The 22767-nt window shown below is 32.4% G+C and overlaps 3 protein-coding genes across 3 annotated transcripts; 1 reads left to right on the top strand and 2 right to left on the bottom strand.

Annotated features, from left to right (window-relative positions):
- The first annotated feature begins 444 nt into the window (after positions 1-444).
- LOC126664433 (protein PHOX1-like) lies at positions 445-4156 on the top strand. The gene is made up of 3 exons (XM_050356818.2): positions 445-3078; positions 3188-3406; positions 3775-4156. Exons 1-2 carry the CDS (start codon positions 1089-1091, stop codon positions 3334-3336), a joined length of 2139 nt encoding a protein of 712 aa, XP_050212775.1. The 5' UTR covers positions 445-1088; the 3' UTR covers positions 3337-3406; positions 3775-4156.
- A 6575-nt stretch (positions 4157-10731) lies between these two features.
- Positions 10732-17058, bottom strand: LOC126663246 (protein S-acyltransferase 24). The gene is made up of 13 exons (XM_050356410.1): positions 16531-17058; positions 16290-16430; positions 15876-15988; positions 15614-15693; positions 15327-15490; positions 14422-14560; positions 14172-14271; positions 13321-13378; positions 12976-13053; positions 12771-12869; positions 12272-12350; positions 12019-12167; positions 10732-11403 (listed from the first exon to the last, which is right to left on the bottom strand). The coding sequence occupies exons 1-13, from the start codon at positions 16786-16788 to the stop codon at positions 10963-10965; spliced, it is 1899 nt and encodes a 632-aa protein (XP_050212367.1). The 5' UTR covers positions 16789-17058; the 3' UTR covers positions 10732-10962.
- Positions 17059-20632: 3574 nt separating this feature from the next.
- LOC126666165 (egg cell-secreted protein 1.4-like) lies at positions 20633-21080 on the bottom strand. Its single transcript, XM_050359158.2, has one exon. It carries the CDS (start codon positions 21023-21025, stop codon positions 20648-20650), a length of 378 nt encoding a protein of 125 aa, XP_050215115.1. The 5' UTR covers positions 21026-21080; the 3' UTR covers positions 20633-20647.
- Between the last annotated feature and the right edge of the window lie 1687 nt (positions 21081-22767).

Here is a 22767-nt window from a genome sequence, read left to right as displayed (position 1 = left end):
TTCACGGAAACATCTTTTCCCCACCTCACATACATTGATTATCATTAAAAATAGGATTAATGTCATAAAAATTCACTAACTTTACACATTTTTTCATTTTAATCACGTAGTTTAAATTTTCTCATTTTCATGCACGAACTATCACTTTTTTTCAAATTCATGCACGGTGCTGAGATGTCACGACTCCATTGGTGTAATTCGCTGAGGTGAAGGTTATTTCACACCAATAAATGAGTGCCACCTCAGTGCCGTGTATGGATTTGGGAAAAAGTGATAGTTCGTGCATGAAAATGAAAAAATTTAAAATGCGTGATTAAAATAAGAGAACGTGTAAAGTTTGTGATTTTTTTTGACATTAACCCTTAAAAATAATAAATATTCATCAAAAGTTACAATTTTTCTGCTTTTTTTTTATTATATGTACTAAAGACATTATAGAGACATTGGATTATCAGCTTTTGTTTGTGGCCTTCACATCAAGCTGCCACAATCTTCAACATTACAAAAACCAAAAACATCTGTCATTTGTTTCTTTTCCAAGCTTCATTTTCCTGGAAAATTTCCTCTTTCTAGATAATAAGTCATTCCCAGATAAGTTTCTTACAAATCTTTATATTTTTTCAATATTTGTCAGCTGAATCAGGTATCGTTCTATTGTTATCTGAATTGGGATTTCGTTATTTCTTTCGGATAAGCAATATCAAATCCTGATTTGGAGAAATAAAACAAGTTCTTGCCTTTTCATTTCTGTTTCTTCGTTTTAAATGCCAAATGTGCTTAAAATAGAATCACCCAATTGAGATTTGAGGGAGAAAGATAGAATTTTTACCTTCGTTTGGTAGAAATTGGCACTAGATTGTAATTGATATGTAAATTTGGTATATGGGTATTGTTTTATAGAAGCTTGGTTTTGATGTGCTCTTGTATGTCATCTGTAAAATTATGAAAATATAATGTTTCAAAGTTGTTTTTTAATTTCATTGTGACCCTTTGGGAGTTTTTGTGGAATAGTGGTTATTAGTTGAAGTAAAATTTGTAGTTAGTTGTAGGTTTGGTTGATATAATTGTGGTTAAGATTGTTGGGTTTAATGATGGGGAAGCAAAATGGGAAGAAGAAGAAACAGAATGGAGAAACTAATAAAGGTGGGGGTAATAGCCCTAAGGCTACAGATAAGGACTCTGAGGTTTTTATTTCCATGGCTCAAGAGTTAAAGGATGAAGGAAATAAAATGTTTCAAAAGAGAGATTATGAAGGAGCTATGATAAAGTATGAGAAAGCTATCAAATTGCTCCCAAATAATCATATAGACGTCGCGTATCTCAGGAGTAATATGGCGGCTTGTTATATGCAGATGGGGCATAGTGAGTATCCAAGAGCGATTAATGAGTGTAATTTGGCTTTAGAGGTCACACAAAAGTATGGGAAAGCACTGTTGAAGAGGGCTAGGTGTTATGAAGCTTTGAATAGGCTTGATTTAGCTTTGAGAGATGTTAGTATGGTTTTGAAATTGGAGCCAAATAATGCCATTGCTTTAGAGGTCTCGGAAAGGATTAAGACTGTACTTGAGAAGAAAGGTCTAAGGGTGAATGATATGGTAATTGAATTGCCTCCGGAATATGTTGAACCTCCTAGCACTTTATGTATGCCGAAATCAGTGAAGGAGAAGACACAGAAGAAGAAGAGAAGTAAGAAAATTGAGACCAAGGCAGGTGATGAGATAATTGATAAGAAGGTTGATGATAGCCAAATTGAGGAGAAAAGGGCGGAGGATAAAGTGGTCGTCGAGGAGAAAATTAGTCTACCAATAGAAGAACCAAAGAGGACGGTAAAGTTGGTATATGGTGAAGACATAAGATGGGCTCAGTTACCTCTTAATTGTAGCCTCCCGCAACTAAGAGAAGTGATAGCAGATCGATTTCCAAGCTCGGGAGCAGTTCTCATGAAGTATAGGGACCAGGAAGGTGATTTAATTACCATAACCTGTGAGGAAGAATTGAGATGGGCTGAATCAGCAGTTGAATCCGAGGCTTCTTCTGTCAGGCTGTATTTAGTCAAAGTCAATCCTCAACAAGATCCGTTCTTTGAGAAACATATCGAGAATGGGGACAAGGAGGAGGAGAAAGAGGAGGCGCACAGACTGGTTGCAGGACAAGAAATTCCTATAGAGAATGGGAACATGGTAGACTACAGGAAAGCTGAAAATGGATCTTGTCATATTGATGAATGGATAGTAGAGTTTGCTAAGCTTTTTAAGGACCATGTGGGATTTGAATCCAATGCATATCTGGGCATGCATGAACTTGGTATTAAGGTGTATTCCGAGGCTATGGAAGAGGCGGTTACAAGTGAAGAAGCACAAGACCTTTTCGACACAGCTGCAGGGAAGTTCCAAGAGATGGCAGCTCTGGCATTGTTCAATTGGGGAAATGTTCATATGTCGAGGGCAAAGAAGAGGGTTTACTTCAAGGAAGATTCTTCAAGAGAATTGCTGCTTGAACAGATAAAATCAGCATACGATTGGGCTCAGAAGGAATATACAGAATCAGGACAAAAATATGAAGCAGCATTGAGAATCAAATCAGATTTCTATGAAGGTGTTCTAGCTCTAGGCCAACAACAATTCGAGCAGGCCAAACTTTACTGGTATTTTGCGATTAGCAACAATGTTGATATAGAATCATGGTCTGCTGAAGAGGTCGTAGAACTCTACAATAGTGCTGAGGGAAACATGGACAAAGGCATGCAGATGTGGGAGGAATCAGAAGCGCAGCGGCAGATGGAGCTTTCTAATTTGCTTAAGGTTACATCTCAATCGGAGAAAAAGGGGTTAGATGGACTATTAAAGGATGTATTAGTGGAAGAAAACAATGAGCAGGCTAACAATATGAGGTCTCAGATCAATGTCTTATGGGGAACTATACTCTATGAGCGATCGATGATGGAGTTTAAATTAGGAGTACCAGTCTGGCATGAGACCTTGGAAGTTGCGGTTGAGAAGTTTGAGCTTGCTGGAGCTTCTCCTACAGATGTAGCTGTTATGATGAAGAACCATGTTTCAAATTATAATGCAGTTGAAGGTAATTAAAAACTGCTGAATTTTTTTGCATATGGAACATATCATCTCTAAAACCAATCATCTGTGAAATGACTAGAAGTAGTTTAACTGATGAATTTCTTAAATTGCAGGCATAGGGTTTAAAATTGATGAAATAGTACAAGCTTGGAATGAGATGTATGAAGCCAAAAAGTGGCAAAGTGGGGTTCCCTCCTTCCGGCTAGAACCCTTACTTCGACGAAAAGTTTCCAAACTTTATCATGCGTTGGAGCTTACATGAATCACTCTTTGAAACTTCTATATCATGCCCTGAAACCTCATCTAGAATTGTTGAAGTCTTGCATGCTAAGGTACATAAGAAAAAAATAAGTACTCGAAACATTTACTCTAATTAAAAACCTTTTAATTTTCCTGTTTCTTAATGAAGCTATCTTGCATGTGAAGTATAGAATATAGTGGTTTAAATTATCATATTCATGTACTGGTATTATAAAGCTTTCAACACTAGTGCATTGAACTTCCTTTTTTCTTCTGCAAAAGCTTGTCAGGCATTTTATTGTCGATGCTAAATTTAGTTAAAATACATAATTCCTATTTCTTCCTTAACTGTAGTTTAATGAACTGTATTTTTTCCCTTTCTGTACAATCACTGCATCAACATTCAACAATGCAGCTTTGCAAGGCATTTTTTGGAAGCTAATTAAATGTTATCCTGCAGGTCTCTTGCATTTTACCTTTTGGATTTGGTAACCGGTAACCGGCCCCGTATATTTGGAATCACAGCAGTTGTATGGAAATTTGTTGAAAGATCGTTCTCAATTTAATTTTTATTTTTTTCATACGAATGGGGGGAAGATAAAATAGCAGAAATATCGGCTTTTTGTTAATTCCTGCATTTGCTTGCATTTCTTTCCCCTGTTTAGGGTAACAGTCAATAGGTGACAGGATAGTTGCATTCTTCATTCATTTTGTCAGCTAGTTTCAATAATGCATATTTTTCTATCTTAATTTGTGATTTGGATTTGCACTATAAAGTGTAAACTTTGTACTGCTGCTACTCATGTTTTACTAGTGTTTCAGCAATGGAATTTTTTTTTCCATCTTTTCTCCAAGTAAATTTTGATGTTAATTGCTTATTACATATAAATTTAAAGGGCGAATTAAAGTTTAAGTCTTTGATTTTCTATCGGAAATGGCATTTAGTGATGTAATGTACAAACAATATTGATAAAAATTTTTAGGCTTAATCACCAATTTTGAAAACTTAAAACATAATAAAAAAAAGAACGAAAATATAGAATATTTTAAAATAATTAAGCCAATTTTGAATCTGTCCAAAAGAATCTACTATATATATATATAAAGCATGACATTTTTTCCAAATGATTGACACTTGGCAATATATAATTGGTTCTCATCCTTTTCTTCTTTAAAATTCTTTCATTTCTCACCTTTTTCTTCTTTTAGAAAACGTTCTACAAAAATAGGAATATTTTAGTCATTAATATTGATTCTCATCCTTTTTTTTAGTCATTAATATTAGTTCTCGCCCATTTTTTTAGTCATTAATATCTATTCCTAAATTATTTACTTTCCATTTGTTATCATTTAACTGTTATGAAAATTATTGAAGGTGCATTCTAAAAACAATCACAATAAATGCATAAGAATCATAATAAAATATTACAAAATTCTCTCAAAGACAAACAAATCATGTAATTTACCAACATATTTTATCCTTTTATAATAATGACAATAAAACAATATCTCTTATAACAAATAACAATTACTTTAATATTTTTAAAATTAATCCATCCGAAATCTTTACACCCAAAAATCATGTCCGCATCTAGATGGATTAATTTTTTTCAAAATTATCAAGAGGTAATTTTAAATTTAAACTTTTTATAATTTTATTTAATAGATGATATTACTATTACTAATTAGATATAGACCTACTTATAATAGTTATTAATGACCAAAGAATGTAGCAACAAAGGGTTGAAACGTTGGAATTTCAGTTTTTGAACATTAATATTATCAATTCAATTTACAAATTTAATATAGGCCCACTCATAATTGTTATAAATGACACAAGAATGTAACATCTCAATTTGAATACTATATAATAGCTTTTTCCAACCTCAATCTTCTTAAGATTTTTCATACCATAGTATCTCTTTAGCATACTTAAAAAATTGCATATATTTCCTTTCAAATTACAATTACAAGGTAATTTGTATTACAAATTAACCATTTTTTATGTGTTTATTTAATTGTCTATATTCATATTATTTTTGTTTCATTTTATTTTATATATAATTTTAAATTTTTCCTTTCATATTACAATAATAGGGTAATTTGTATTGTTTATTTAATTGCTATATTTATATTATTTCTATATTATTTTATTTTTAAAATTATTTAACTTATATTTATTTGTTTATTAGGAATATCAATTCTACGACATATGATTTAATTAGAAAGCATTATGTCAAAAAAAAAGCTTATTTCATTCATGTAGATTGAGCTAATTGTTTTTCCGATTATTGTCGCTAATAATTATTCGTGGGTATAAGGTTTGGCTTTTACAATTTTCTTTGTGTTTCTTAATTTGTATTTAGTTCGGATGTTGGTTTCAGCTGATTAAAGGAAATTATTCACTATTTCTGAGCGAGTTCGAAGGTGAGTATGAACTTAATTTAACCGATATTTTTTTATTTTTATAATTGGATATTAATGTCAACTGCTCGAAATTGGCTTTTTTTAATAATTAGATATAAACTAAATAAAAACCGGGAGGGATGTTTGAATCAAAGTACATCAAACATCTTTCTTCTTGGCACATTGAACCCTACTGATTCAACCGTGCATACATTCTTTTATATTTTATGTAATTTTTTAAAATTTAAGAGTAATTTTTTACAAATTCGTAAATTAATTTATTTATTTTGTTGACTTTGAGTTCTATAAACAGTAAATAAATTATCGATTGATTTGAGCATTTGGTGGCATTTGTTAGATTTTTAATTATAGGTTTGTGTTTCTATACACTTTAAATTAAATTATTGTTATATTATAAACGAAAAACTGAAATAGGTGGATATACAATACTTTACATGTTGAGAATCAATAACTTTCAAAAGACTACAAAGAAAGTTTGGTTTTTTTCGTTTTCAATTTTATTTGCTTCGACATTCTAGAGAGAGAGAGTGGGAAGTGAGCTGATTTTTGAGAGAGAAGTTAGGGTATTGTGTGGAGGACTTGGTTGTTTTATTGATGAAGATGAAAAGGTGATGACAGGAACAAGAAGATGGAAGATTTTAATTTTCGGTTGGAAAAGTTATTTTGGAAAAAGGATCAATTCGGCCTTTTAATTTGTATCTTGGAACTAAATTGATTTTTGTTGCATAATAGATTGTTTTTTTTTTTAGGATCAAAAGGAGTTATATTAAACTAAATCTGAAGCAATTACAGTCGTAAGAAATTCAGGAAAGTCCGAAGACCACACCTGATGATCAGACAAGGAACGGGCGTAATGCGCTAAATTGTGCGCCGCCTGATTCGCAGATCGTCTTACAAAGGAAAAAAATAAATTAGAGAATTGCTTCGCTCTATCCAAGCAGTCTTCGATCAACACTTCAGCTTCGATCAAATTCGGGTTGCGCAGCTCCAGAATAACGTTCATGGCATCCGATTCGATTGTTATTCCATCCAAATCTTCTATCCAACTCAGAGCTTCTCTGATGCTCATGATCTCGGCATTTCTAGGAGAAACCGTACCAATTAAACTGCAGCTCCAAGCTTTTACTATTGACCCATCACAATCTCTCACTAAACCGCCCATACCTATCTTGTTGAGTCCAGGAAAAACGGCCGCGTCAACATTAACTTTGAAAGTTCCTCTCTTAGGCTTCACCCAACGCACTACACCATCATCTTTGTTGACAAGAGAGGGACGGAGTTGAGGAATAGAGAAATTAGCTGCTGTCCAGGCTGAGAGCTGCGCGCCGGCGCCGTTGATTACTTCAACCTCACTGAACTTACAAGAAGACCACACTATCTTGTTACGGTTAACCCAAAGCTGCCAACAGATCATTGCCATCAATGCCGCCTCGTCACTATTAGCTATCCTTGCTAAGCCACTAAGCAAGCTCTTCACATCAATGCCCGCTACTGCTAACACCTGATTATTACTCAAAGACCAGCATCTTTCAGCAAAGGAACACTCACGCATCAAGTGGATATCTGTTTCAGAGAAAGAATTGCAAACCGGGCAGACCTCATTAATGAACACATGCTTGGTCGACAAAGCCACCGCAGTAGGCAGAAAACCCGAGCAAAGTCTCCACATAAAATTACGAACGTGCAGCGGGATGCGAAGCTTCCAAATCCAGTCCCAAACTTCCCATGGCAGAGCAGTGATTTCACCTCTGATGTGCCGATAGCTGCTCTTAACGGAGAATTTACCGTTTGCTTCCAACGCCCAACATAAGCTATCATCTATATCTCGAGTACTGAGAGGAACTTGAAGAATTCTAGAGACGTCAGCTTGGCAGAAAATGTCGTTCAACAGATTAATATCCCAAGACTTCTCATGCACATTAAAAAGGTTACAGACCTTAGAATCAATCAAGTGCAAGGGGGCAGCTGTAATAACCTTTGAAAAATCTTTGTCAATGAGCCACGGACCAGTCCAGACATTGGTATTCTTGCCGTTACCGATCCTAGTACGTGCACCAGACTTCACAACCGACTGAGATTCAAAGATACTTCGCCAAACGAAACTTGGGTTCGAACCCAGATTCGCATCTAAAAAAGAGGAGTTTGGGAAGTAACGGGCTTTGAAAATTCTGGCCATAAGGGAGTTTTCTCTACTCAACAGCCGCCAAGCTTGCCTAGAAAGCATAGCAATATTGAAGTCGCGGACCTTACGGAAACCCAAACCGCCAAATTTTTTAGGAATGCAAAGCTTGTCCCAACTTGCCCATCTAACTCCACGCTTCTCCTGATTGTTAGACCCCCACCAAAAGGCGTTCATCATCCTTTCAAGCTCATCGCACAATCCCGACGGAAGTAAAAAAACGTTCATGACGAAGTTTGGTAAAGCTTGCGCAACAGTTTTCAGGAGAATTTCCTTTCCGCCTCTAGAGAGAAAGATCGAGTTCCAACTTTTAATCTTTTGCCAAACACGCTCTTTGATAAAGTTGAAAATCTGATTTTTGTTCTTGCCTACAAAGGACGGAAGACCCAGATACTTCCCTTGATCTTCGACCGGACTCACTTGTAAGATACTACAGATATCGTTCCTGACCTCCTGAAGGACATTCTTGCTGAACATAATGTTAGATTTCTGGAAATTGATCTTCTGACCAGAAAGAGCTTCATACCTGCTAAGAATATCCTTGACCGAACCCATCTCTTCCATCGTGGCTCGCAAGAAAATAAAGCTATCATCGGCAAAAAATAAATGGGTGATAGCCGGAGCTCCCCTACAAATCTCTATACCGTGGAGCTGGTCAAGACGAACTCCTTCAGACAATAAATGGCTAAGACCCTCGGCGCAAATGATAAAAAGGAACGGCGACAGAGGATCGCCTTGTCTCAAGCCACGCTCATAATAGATTGTTAATCTTATATTTAGTACACTGATAATATTCAGTCATAACAATTATTCATTATTTATATCTCTTAAATTGGATTTGGCCATTAAATGACCAATTACAGTTTTATTATCCTTACCTATATTATCATTCTTAGGCCTTTCATTATTAATTTTATATCTTAATATATGATCATATGGCAATAATTTGTAATTAAATACTGCTTTCCATTTATAATTTTTTTGTATCCTAATTTATTGTAGTAACGTTCCTTTTTAAATTAATAGCTATAAAACTTAACATACCATTGGATTTTTTAAATCTGTAGTTACCATATTTTTATTGTTTGTTTGCATTATATATTCATGTCCCTCAATTATTCGTTTCCACCTCCTAACATTAAAATTAAAAATTATTTTTTTTGATATAGGTTGTTCTATATTAATATTTCTAAACCAATTTTATAGTTTTTAATTTAGTAATTAATCCATTTAAATAATTATACGTAATAAAAATATTCAATTTAATCGGTGGAGTGAATATATCACATTTTACCATATTTTATTTTGGATTTATTAAATTATACTAAACTAGATTTAATATATAATTATTAACTATTTAAATAACATATTAATGAAACAAATTAAGGTTTAAATTGATAAAATGTAATGGTTTGAATTTAGTGTTTTTTGTTTATTAAATAATATATATCATTAATTATTGCTCAAAACTAAATCTAAATATTTTATCATAAACATAAATGCCACACTACGGGTTGATGAAAATAAAGACAAGTTTATTAAAATATTCCAAAAGTATATTTATAGTTACTTTCAATAATTATGTAATATATACATGTTACAAACGTTTAATTAATCTTAAACATGTACAAAATTTATAACTCTAATTATTTAGAGATGATAACTCTTTTCTGGAATAAAAAGTATCTTAAAAATTAAGGATAAACGTTGGAAGATTAATAAAAATATATGTTCCTGACTATGCCATGAATAAATATCAAAATATTAAATATAGAAATATTAATTTGATATATTCAGATAGCTATAATTATTAAATATAAATCATGCAACTATTTTTATAAAAGTAATTAAAATTTGTCATTTTAAAAATAAAAAGATGTTCACACACACACACATATATATTTGTGAGAGCTAAATGGACAAATAATAAGCTAATAGTCTGTTATGATGGCAGATTACTAAAATGCAATATAATATTTTTCTACTTAATTTTATTTTATTCTTTATTTATTATTGTATACAAATAAAAAATAGAAAACATAAAAATAAATAAGTGCTAATTTCAATGTAAAATTAAAAATTAATGACAAACAATAAAATTAAATAAAAATCGTGCAACGCACGGGCTAAAACTAGTAGTTATATATGCCAAAACAAAACTGCCACCAAACCGACATCAACACCCAATTAAAATCGAACTGACCAAACCAGATAGTGATTTGATGCACATATACTTAGCAACTTAATTTAAAGATATACGATCAACCTTCTAATAATTAAATTACATGGCGTATGAAAAATTTATTAATTATTAAAATTATAAATTTATTGAATATTACATAAGACGTAATATTAAAATTAGTTTCCTGAAATTTTATTAAGTTAAAAGGCTCACTTTAATCCCTAAAGTCAGATCGAAGGAATTAATAAGACCCTAATGTTAAAGTTGGCTCAATTATTCCGTCTAGACCCTTAGAAAAAAATTTCAAAAAAATCCTTAACATTTAAAATATTTACCAATTTTATATATATAATTTTTTTTACCATTTTCACCCTCTTTTTCATTTAAATATATCATTTAGAAGGAAGAAACTAACAGTGGTGCGATGTAAATAATTTTGGATAACTTTAGGGGCCAAAGTGAGCCAGCTTGGACCTTAGGATCTTATTTATTCTTTATGTCTGACTTCAGGAACTAAAGTGAGCCTTTTGCTTTTTATTAATTACTAGGATTATTAATTTATTAAATATTAATTATTAGAGGTACTCTATGATTAAAGTTGGTAAATAGCAATAAAGACGCCTTCAGTGTTAGCTTACCTACGTTTCCATTAATTTTCACTAAAAACTGGATGCCAAATGACATTAATAGTGAATGCTGCTGCTACAACTATTTAAAAGAATAAAATTTGTACAAAATCAAACACGTATAGAGGGGGTAAAAAGAAGCAACAATCAATTAAATTACAGAACCTAATCGGATGTGTTATGATACAACACACATCAGTTTCGGCTTGCACCCAATTCGCACACAACACAATATCATGAGGCTGCAACAGTTCGAACAGCGGTCCGTCCAAGTCCAAGACCGAGACCTAAACCCAAGGGAGCGCTACTATTATCTGTTCTACTTCTTCCATGGTTATTATGAGAGCAATTAGAAGAATGGACATGACCTTGATGGACTTTGGTGTCTGAATTCACATCAAGTGCGACGTGGCCATTGCCATTCATGTGATGAGAGTGCGCGTCCCCATTTTGCGAGCTTGAATCCCTTGTCATGTGCATCAATCCAATTCCCTCGTCCGAATGTACAGAATCTTCGACAGATTCCACGTCTTCATTATAGCCATTAATCAAGAAATCAGAACAATTCTTTCTCACGCCATGATCGTATGGGTTTCTAAAGCGGCCACCGGGACCTCTGAGGTAGTTATAACGCATTTGATTTGCCATTTCATTTGTTGTTATGTTGTGAGATATCTGATACCAGGAGATAAAATGTAAGGATGGAATCGAGTTAATAGGTAAAACACAGCATGCCCACAAATCTAACATTTACTCTCTCCTGCTCTTATAAACATTAAACAATATGATTCAGCAACTAAAACATCAGTTACTGCCAAACACGGCCGTTTCATAGATGCAACTCATTACTGCAGCCTAACAAATATGAAAGTAGATACTGTAGAGTGCACACACAGCGCCTGGTGATGAACTAATTTAGACTCAATTTGTTTCCAAAAACTAACTTGTTTCTAGTCATTTGGAAACAACATGCAAATCACTGGGAAATTATTATAAACTTTAGCATCTCCCAAGAAATTATAACAGGCGCTTCTTTTCAGTTATGGATGAAGAAACTTTAACATTTACGAGTACAGGGTTGAACTTTTATATTAGAGCATGGTTAATAATTAAAAATTAAAAATAACTAAGTATGGGTTATTCTCAAATATTTTCCATTCAACAATTTTTCTAGATGCAAGAAAGCAATGAAGCCTTAGTTCCAAAATAACAAACATGGAATAAAAAAATCCCATCCCAATCAAATTATGACTAGCGTGAAAGAGGATGGTTGTAGTCTTCTAGACTTACCTGAGAAGCTTGCACAGCAGTTAACACTGCGACGCCAAAGAACATAAGAAAATCAACGAGCAAAAATGAAATAGCACCAACATGATGAGTCGCAGCATGGTTTAACCATGCTCCAAATGTAGATGGAGCTACTGGATCAGTCACAACTCCTGCATCCAGTAAATAATTTACAGTGAGCCAAAAAAAGAAACCATTTTGGCAACCAACCAAAATAATTATAGCTTTGAATTCAAGAAGACAACTGGTCACGTACTTGTAAGAGATACTGCACCAGTAATCAGCATTGCTGAAACCATTAGAAGAAGAAACATAAAGAAATCCCATTTGTTTTTCTGTATCAGGCAGGGGAAAAAACACAATCATTACCATGCCAATGGCATCGGTTGCGTGTAAAGCATGGAAAAAATAAAATAGTTGATCCTACCTAGAAAAATCTAAAGTCGTGAAAGTAGTAAGCAGCTAACTAGTTCTCCAGACTTTATTTAAAAAGGAAAAAAAACTCCAAATGCTGGAGTATCCCCACTTAATTAGAGGGAAGATGTTATATTGAACACATCATAGAAAAATTGTCATCATACTAATTGTACTAATGCCTGTTCAACCAAATGAACCCTTTTTCAATTCAATCCTATCAGGGATAGATTGTAAATTCGCCTCATGCCCTCATCGATAAATAGAAGGTGGAAATGTATGTTCCAGTGTTGGTGATTACTCTTAACAAAAACAAACATGTTAAATGATGTTTTACGCACCTTGCCTATGCAATTGGATACCCAGGGGCAATGATGGTCAAATTGTTCAACACAACGATCACATGTAGAACAGTGCTTTGCACGCAGAGGTCTAACAATCTGGTTGTGATTAAATACAAAATGAAATTAAGAAGATAAACATAACCCTGAGACAATAGAACAATGTCTCCTAAAATTAGAAATGAATGGGCACCGAAGATCGTACCTTGCATGTTGGGCAGAGTTGAGACCAATTTCCAGCTAGCAAAGCCGGATTATTTATCTCAATTTTAAGAAGAGGTTCCTGCAAAAAAGAAAAGTGAAACAACAATGACAAACTAATTAGAGAAATAGAATGCCTGTTTCCCTCTGTTAGAAGGGGAAAATGAAGCAGCCAGTACGAATTTTATAGACGTAATTGCTAGAAGAGAATCAAAGCCACTTTTATGGAAGAGATGATGAAGGAACAAATGCTGGAGAGCAGCATTCTTTGTGTAAGTTTTGGGTTGTGATGATGGTATTGAGGGAAAGGAGAAATTTTCAGGGAAGGGGCATGAATAATGACACTTACATCATCTTTCACGTTTTCTGGATTGTGCACATTCATTCTAATGTAACCCGGATCTTTCCTGTAAAGAAACAAGGGGAGGAAAGGCAAAAGAAAGAAATCAAGCCAAATAAAATCAGCATGTTAATAACAGATTACGCATAAAAATAAAAATGAAGAAATGAATTTTCATGCACAGAATGATTAAGATAGAAAAAAATGTATGGACTTTCATCAGCACTGTAATATCTACATGGGCATGTGAGCAAGTATGAGGCGGTCAAATCTAATTGTACCGTTGACTCTGATATGGAAACTGCTCAATGCACAATTTCAGGATCTTTGACATGGCAATTTGGTAAATATCCGGTTCTTTCTTTAAGCCACTATATCAGTTAAAGAAAACAGGTTTTGATTCAATTTCTTCAAGCATATTGCTAAAACTTGTCATGGAATTTGATGTTGACCCTTTTAAATACAACTGTGAAATGCAGCAAGAAGAACACTCTTTGCATAATTGGACTAACAGGTAACAATAACCTACCTTCAAAATAACAACGAAATGTTGATATTTTGAATGAAAAGTTACAAGTGTCATTCTACGTTCGTCCAAAGCTGGATACTTAAAAAAGTTTTAGTATGCTTTAATCATTAGAGGCACTGGCATATCTTTCAACTGCAACTTTACCACATAAGATAAAGCGCTGCACATAGGGGATTTCAAAATCGGGCCAATTTTTAATAATTTATTTGTATTTGGCACAAACAATAAGATCAATCAAACATATTCTCAAGACCTGATAACACTGACATGGTGATTATTTATTTATGCTCGACCATAAAATAAGCTACAACGGGAGACATGTAGAGTATACCTGCTACACCTATAAAACAAAAATAATCCAGCAGTTGCTAGGAAAAACCCCAACCATGCAAAAAGCCCAAAGCCAGCTGTTAACTTTGGTAGATCGGAATCTGCAGACATAACAATCATTAAGAAACAATTACTGACAGAAATGGGAAAAGGAATTAATATTAGACTATTAATGAAAAACAGATGGGAAGCAGTCTTGATGATTTAGGATAAGGATGCGAAAAACTGCAACAAAAAGATAAAGCAAATACCCATAATGACAGAATTAATATAGGTCACCAGCATAATTATAATAAGGGACCAAAGTGCAGGTGCAAGTCCCAACTTTGAGAGACGTCCCAGGCGGCTATTCCCGTCACAACGCTTGTCAAGCAACCTCCGAGCATTTCCCTGGAGAATCAAATTTATACAGATATTAAATTCATAAAGGCTAATTTCAATAATTTTAATTGATCATTTCAAATTTCTATAAAGAAGCATGGAAAGTAACAACCTCATATGAGAACAGTACACAAGGCTTGTTGAAAGAAAAGAATACAAACTGGTTTTAGAACTGCAAATGAGAATCATCTGAGACTGAATTGTATAACAAAATATGTATTAATTTGCACTCTGCATTTCTCACAACAGTGATAAAACGTTTACTATACCCAGCAAAGAAATGAAATCGAGGAACACCAAAGAGAGCATGAAATATTTGGAAAACAAACTGGTTTGATCGCATTTGTAAAACACAGTTAGTGGAATAGGGAGTGAACTATAAATATTAGAAAAAAAGGTGAGGCTAACCGAAGTATACACACACTGAATACTCATGTTGAGTTAAAAAGAGAGAACGGATTGAATAATTTGAACATAAAATCCTAAACTTTTTTCCACATCTGCCATGTCAATGAGCACCAAGATTGTCTTGGAATAAACATTTGCTTTCAAATATCATATAACATCAAATGTACTGGCCTATAATGGTAGCACACGAAATTAAATTCAATTGAGAATGAGAAGAGAGATAAAGTATTGACCAAGATAGTCGTCAAATTAATACAGGTAAAGAACTATATAAATACTTACATAATAAACTATCAAGGTAAGCAAGAAACTATAGTCTTAGTTTGTTACTAATAAATTAAAAGTATTTTGGTTACGGAGAACCTACTAGGAAAAATGCAACTTGTCTGTGATTCTTGTCAGAAGCAAGCTGCGCTGGTGTAAGTCCAGTATTATCAGTCACTATTAGGTCCTCTTTCTTTCCAGCCTGCACTAACACCGTACATGCCTCCAAGTTACCCCTTATTGCAGCCCAATGTAGAGGAGTGCAACCTGATATACAAATAGGAATAGGCCAGGCTATTAGAGATTTGCCACAGATCTATATAAAAATGATTATTTTCCTCTATGCAATAGAAAAAAAAAGGTAGTTGTGCTAACATATTGAGCATCTACCTTCTTTATCCTGGCGTCCCCTGTAGGCATCCAGAAACAATAGAAGGCGTATACAATCGGCAAAACCTTTATAAGCAGCCCTAAAAATTCTCCAAAAAAGTCAACCAAGAGAGGAGAAGAACGTAAAATTATTCAGTCCAGGAACAAGAACTATTCAGTACAAGAAAACAATGAAAGAAGTAAAGATGGCGTAACATTTGACAAGAAAAGAAACTGACTAATTGAGAAAGAAAAAATGGCATAAGGGAAGTTAATCATATACCAATGCAAAGGGCTTCTTCCATCTTTATCAGGAACATCAGGGTCAGCATTCCATTTTGAGACAATGTGGTAAAGGAAAGCCGTCTGACCATATTGTGCTGCAACGTGTGTCGTCTGCAATGATGAGAAACTTCTGATAAGTAATTTTTCCTCTCTCAAAAACTCACAGCCAATACTAAGTAACTCAAGTAGTGGCACTGCAGTTTCATATCATCTAGGCTTTATTGAGAAACTTCTATCTGACAACTAATTGAATTAAAGTTAATAGGTCTTTTCAGAATCTGCAATTTTATTGCAAATGTTCAGCCGTTGTATGCTTAAAAAGTTTTGGACAAATTTACCACATATTTCTAAGTAGCAACACATAATAATCTTAAAATATATAGATAATATGCATACAATATATGAAAATAACCTGATAACCATAAATATCACACAGATTAACCCGAGCCCCCTCTTGAAGTAAAAGCTCAGCCACTTGAATAGCACCTCGAACAGCACTCCAGTGTAGTGCCGTTTGCCCTGTATGATCTCTAGCATTAACATCTGCTCCGTGCTGCATTCACATTATGTAATAACTTTTAATATAAAACTTAAACAAATTAACAAAACAAAAAAAACTCTACATTCTTTTGAACTTGTTTTAACAAACAAACCTGAATGATATATTGAGCAGCAGCGGTTCGATTATTCAAAGCGGCCCATTGTAAAGCGTAATAACCTAAAGCATCGGGTTCAGAAACCGAACAACCCTCGCTTTCAACTAATCTTTGAAGCTTCTCTAAATCTCCGTAAGCAGCTGCTGTATACACATCATTTCTCAAATTCTCTTCACCATTCGACGACGTCGCCGTTTCCCCTACTTCTTTGCTGTTGTTGTTGACCTCTTCTACAACTTCGATCTCCGATGACATCTTTGATTCAACGGATTTTGATTTTGAATTTGAATTTGAATTTGATGAGATCAAAATTAAGATTCAAAATTGAAAAAATAAAATTAAAAATTAGGGTTTATAATGATAATCATGGAGAGAACAGAGAGAACGTTTCAAAGGGGCTGACTTGGGTGGTTTAGCCGTCGCGTGTTGACTGGTTTATTATGTTCATTTTCATTTGATGATTATGTAGCAGATTCACATTTACTACCTATGAATTTTCGCAGTCTGGAGCCTCAAAAGGTCCGTAGAAATTACTATCAAGCAAATATTGGTAATAAAAATATGAACAAATTATTTTTGACATCCCTGATATTTATTATAATTTATACTTTCATCCTTCTATTTCATGATCAAACAATATAGTCCTTAATCCCTTTTGTTTCATGATCAGACTATCGGATATTATATTCTATGAATTAGTTATAAAATAGATGCTATATTTTATTTTGTTCTTTTCCGGAAAAGCTATCATTTAAATTTAAATATAAATGTAAAAAGGTCATCAAATTATAATCATTTTAAAAATGTACTAAATTATAAATTTCATTATATAGAGGATACTAACTTTTAAATGACGTGATATTTACCGTAGAATATATCAACATATTAATATCGCTTTCTGACAAGTGACTTTCTGATGATAACTTCAATAACAAACAAAATATATGTACATTTGAATATATGCAAATATATATCCTTCTAATTATTTATGACTTCACAAAATATAAAAAAACAAAAATAAAATAGGAAAATGAGATAAACGAGGAAGAATAATAATCCATATGAATTAAATACCACAAAAAATAAGCATATAAAACCTACCATTTATTCATCCTAGTTCAAATACCAGATAATACAAGTATTTAAAAAATAATATATTTATTAATATTTTAAATAATACTTATAATATCATTATTAATGCTCGGTCTTTTTCTTTGCATTTTGTTTTTTGTTTCAGGGGAAAGGGAAAGAAGAAAGCGAATTGTTTTCTAGAGGGGACTTTGAAGGCTTGTTAATCAACATCAAAGGTATAATTTGATAACTAATAAAAGTTCAATAGTTTTTTTAGCTAAGATGTGAAAAATTTACATAATGATCCTTAATTATGATAGAACTTTCGAGCTACACAAGTTTTGGTAGAAACTTTACTATTTTGAAATGGATACTGTATCAAGTATTTCGTAGAGCTAATAATTATATAGCATAGTTATCTAAATAAATTAATTTTAAACATAATATCAGCTTATGTTACTTAAATTACGTAGAAAGTCATGCTGTATTTTCTACTAATACACATAAAAAAAAGGTGAAGAGAAACAAGCTAACAAAATGAATGAATTGGAATTATTCGGGAATTCAGTAAATTCTAGTTTTATAATTGTAAAATCTTTATGCAATAAAAAATAGCATAAAAAGAAAGAAGAAAACACGAATGCGGAAATAATTTATTTTATTTTCTTCATTCATATAAAAGAAAGATAGTTTTAGACAAAATGGCAGACCAAATGGATCATACCATATAAATTCTAATTAACCTAATCAAAACCCAAAACTAAACATAAACTAAGAAAATCAAAACCCTAATTATAATATTAATCTATAAACTGATTCAAAAAATAATATAATCATCTCCATGAGTTTCAGATGGTGCAGGAGCACTACAATATTCCTTCACTTGCCAACCAAAATATGGAGTCCTAAAGTAACCAAAAATGGGTGCCACACAATCATCATCGATGGCTGCAATAGTAGCGCAACATTCGGGATCCAGATCGAGTTTTCGAGTGTAATACGAAACAATAACCTCATGAATGCATTCTTTTTCAATGCGAATATCTTTCAAACAGCTCAGAATCTTAGGCACGGGACTACTAGATGATGGAGCTTCAGCAGGATCTTCAGCCAAACATTTTGTTGATGAACAAACAATCACAAGGAAAAGAATAGCAAATAATTTGTTCATCATAATTATGATTGATTTTGTAGAGAGAATTTAAGAATGATCTTATAATATTGTTGAAGTGGTACATTTTATGAAGTGTACGTAGCATTTTATAAGGGGACGAGGAAGAGTTATAGTATACTTTACATCCTTTTTTTTTGGTTATATATATGTCATTTTTATATATTTTATTAATTTATTTTCTGTTTTTACTTTTGTTATGTGATAAATTATGATAATTATCTATTGCAGAGAATAGAAATTGTGATTATTTATAATACTGCTACTGGAAATTGTTAGTTTCCAACTTTTCTAAACTCCTTGAAATTTTAGAATTATTTTATCGTTAATATTTTATTTTACTTATTTTTAGAAAGTAAAAAATTATTTACTGTTAACTGTATGAAAGTTCAGATTACATTATAATTAACCGACATTTACCAATTCAAATATTTCTTCATTAGTAATTAATCAATTAAAATAGGAATTATAAGCCTCTTTTAAAATTTGGACCAGTAGGCATGGGTCTGGGTACCCGCACAGGCCCGTTTTCTTGGACCGGGCTTGGATAATAATTTTTGGTCTCAAACCCGGCCCAAGCCGAAGACAAAAAAAAATGTCATATTATAGGCGGGTTTGGGTAGTATATTTGAAGTCCGAATCAGACTCGTGCCGGGTTTGGGCTTGCCTTTAAAAAATTCAAGCCGCCCAAATCCGGCCCGAGTCCATTCAAGCCCGGCCTATGAACATGTCTAGTAGGTTGATATCGACGCCGAAATATATTACTCCAAAAATATGTAACACTTAAAATAATTGTGAATGAAAATATAAATGAACTGATATATTATTTAATGTATAATAGTAAATTAAATTCATATGCGGGTTATAATTTTATCCAAATTTTTATTTTTTTTATAATAACCTAATTTTAATATTTGGTTATAATTTTAGCCTTTTTTCAATCAATTTAATTTTCTCATTTTTTTCACCTCAATACAATATCTATTAGTTTTATTTGACTTTTCCGGTCATTTTTACCTTTAAATCTATCTTTTTTTACTTCAATCATCGAAAAAATTGAAGAATTTATAATTAGGTTTTAACATTATTTTTGATTTTTTTAATATTGGAAGTTAAATTATAAAATTTTGAAAAATAGATTTTGTTAATTATACAGAGTTAATTAATAAATTCAGCTAAAAATTGAAACAATTAAATTGATTGGGAAAAATTTGGCTTAAAATTACAACAAAATGTTAGAATTAGACTATAAAAGTTAGAAGTTTTAAATAAAATTGCGGCAATCTATAAAAAATTAAATTTATTTTACTATTAAACTTATATTTAAAAAGCCTAGTTTTTTTACAAATTTAAATTTTTCAGCTCATTTTTTCTTGTTGTGACGCTTTGGTTAGGCTGCAGACTGAACCTCTAATCGACCTAGACACTGGCGATAGCTTGCTGTACTTTGCGCGCAAAAAGAGCTATCGAAAAACTAGGATTATTCGACTCGACAAATGGGAGAGATATAAAAGAGCACGGGAGAGGGGTTTTATGTCTTTTATCATTAGAGGCGGCCATGGAATTTGGTACGGCCTACGCATTATAGTGAGATGGTGTTAAGTGTGAGGATTTAAGAAAGCCTTTTTAAATATTAGTAGCATTTAAGCACCTTTTCAAACCGGTTTAGATGATCCTTAATTCGAAGGTTAGAGACCGTGTTTAAACCCCTTTTCCATAAATAAAACAAGATGTAATCATCAAAAGATTTATGTATTTATTTTTCTTCAAATATAAACTAATGCATTACGAAACTACCAAACTATATTTATTATTATTAATCAAGTAAATATAACATCATATATTGAATTATTCTTGATTCAAATGAAGCAATTAAAATAGGGTAGGAGCAGGTGCAAATGCAAATGAAGCTCCACTACAAAAGTTCTTGAGAAGAGCCGGAACAAAAGGGTGCAACGGTAACATCTCAGGCCAGCATTTATCTGCAATTGATAATATAGCTTGGCAACAAGAAGTCCCAATTTCACCAACTTTCCCCTCATTAATTGCCTTTATAACTTCCACAAAGCATCCTTCAACTTTTCTTACAGTCGACCAGCATTCTCCAATTCCGAGCTGCCCCGGTGCTAGCTCCGGCGATAACGGACTCGGACTCGGTTCCAATTCTGATGATCCTGGTGGAATAAACGCCGCTGTTGCTACGACAATGAACAGCAAACAGAGAACGGGATGTTTCATTGTTGATGCCATGATATTTCAGGGGTCAATGTAGAAAAATTGTGTTGAAGAATTATTATGGTTTAATTTGTTTGAGCAAATGGTTTTTATATTGGTTTGTGTTTTTACGTTGCTCTAATATTTAATTAAGTTAATGCAAATTCAGTAGTTTCATAAACATGAATTTAGAAACTCAATTTAATGGTAATCAATGTAGTGAACTGCTAATTTTCTACCTAACTAGTATTAGTGTACAATGGAAACGCATCGTTTCACGAAAATTTGACAACCTAGAGTTTATTTACGAACTTAAGAATATAATCGACTAAAGGGTGAACTTGTGACTCAAAATAAAAAAAAATTACTCTCATCCATTTTGATCAATTGAAAATAATATTTTTATTTGTTTATCAATTAAGAATAAAATTATATAATATAAGATGAATAAGAAATGATCAACACCCATACTAATATTCACGTCGCTAAGAATATGACTCGTAATGTATAATTTTTTTGTTGGGAAGTGTTAAAAATCAGATTTGTTTTATTTTGGTTTCATCAAAATTTATCAAAATTTTGCTTTTAGGTTAGTTATGCGGAAAAAAAATTCCTGCTGCCTAGGCAGCAGGAAATTCCTGCAGTCTGTGAGGTGGCAGCCTAACAGATTTTTTTAATACGAATTACCCAGTTTGTACGTCAATAATGGGTAAAATTCTGATTAATTATCTCAGTCAGTTCAGGAATTGAACTAGATAATTAACCATAACTGATGGAGACCTGACATAACAACATTTTCAATAAAAGTGAAATTGCACATGTGGATTATAGTCATTGCTTTGATGCTAACAAATTGAATATGAATTGGGTAAAGTTAGGGACTCAACGGATTAATTAACCAATTCCTATTCTATTCAATCAGCTTTTCGTACCCACTAGAACTGATGCACATGTTATTAAACATAGACCTGTTAGTTCAACATAGACCTGTTAGTTTTTTGTTAAACATGGACCTGTTAGTTCATATTATCAAACAAGATTTAATAAAATATATTTAAATCACACATTACACAAAAAATAAACATAAAATGTAATTCATTCGACCTGCTCATTTATCAAAACGTCTAAATTTATAAGTTTGTTACATAATCTCATAAACATAAACATAAAATATATAGACAAAAAAGATAATGAACCAAAAAATATCAAATATCTATAATTCATTTGAATTTATTTTCTTCAGAACTTGCAATTGCATCCTGCAAAAATAAATATTATCAAAAAAATAAAAAAAAATAAAATAATTTAATTTTTAAATTATTAATTACCTGAAGAAGTTGAGTATACGAAAAACTATTTTGTTCTGTCATCTCTTGAGCAACAAACTCTTTAGATAAACATCTTCCACTTGATTCCTTCAAATGAATTATAGCATATAAATTAACAAAACAACATACTTAGACAATGCATCCTAAAATAATTGTACAATTGTATATATTTTATAAAAATATATAAAACAGTTCCAAAGTATACCTGAGTCGTATTTTCAAACTCTTGAAATTCAGCATCCAGATCATGATGTTCAGTAATGATGTGTGTGGTATCTTCAACCTTGACAATTATAAATTTAATGATAAAATTATAGTTCATGTAAAAAAATATATAAATAAATTAATATAAAAATCATATAAAATAAATTATAAACAACATATATATATATATATATAACCTGCGGTTTGGGTTGCTTTTTAATTTTTTTTTTCTCTCTAAAGCACCTT

The sequence above is a fragment of the Mercurialis annua genome, linkage group LG1-X (genome assembly GCF_937616625.2).
Source record: "Mercurialis annua linkage group LG1-X, ddMerAnnu1.2, whole genome shotgun sequence".
Lineage (NCBI taxonomy): Eukaryota > Viridiplantae > Streptophyta > Magnoliopsida > Malpighiales > Euphorbiaceae > Mercurialis > Mercurialis annua.
This window is presented reverse-complemented; position numbering and strand designations above follow the sequence as displayed.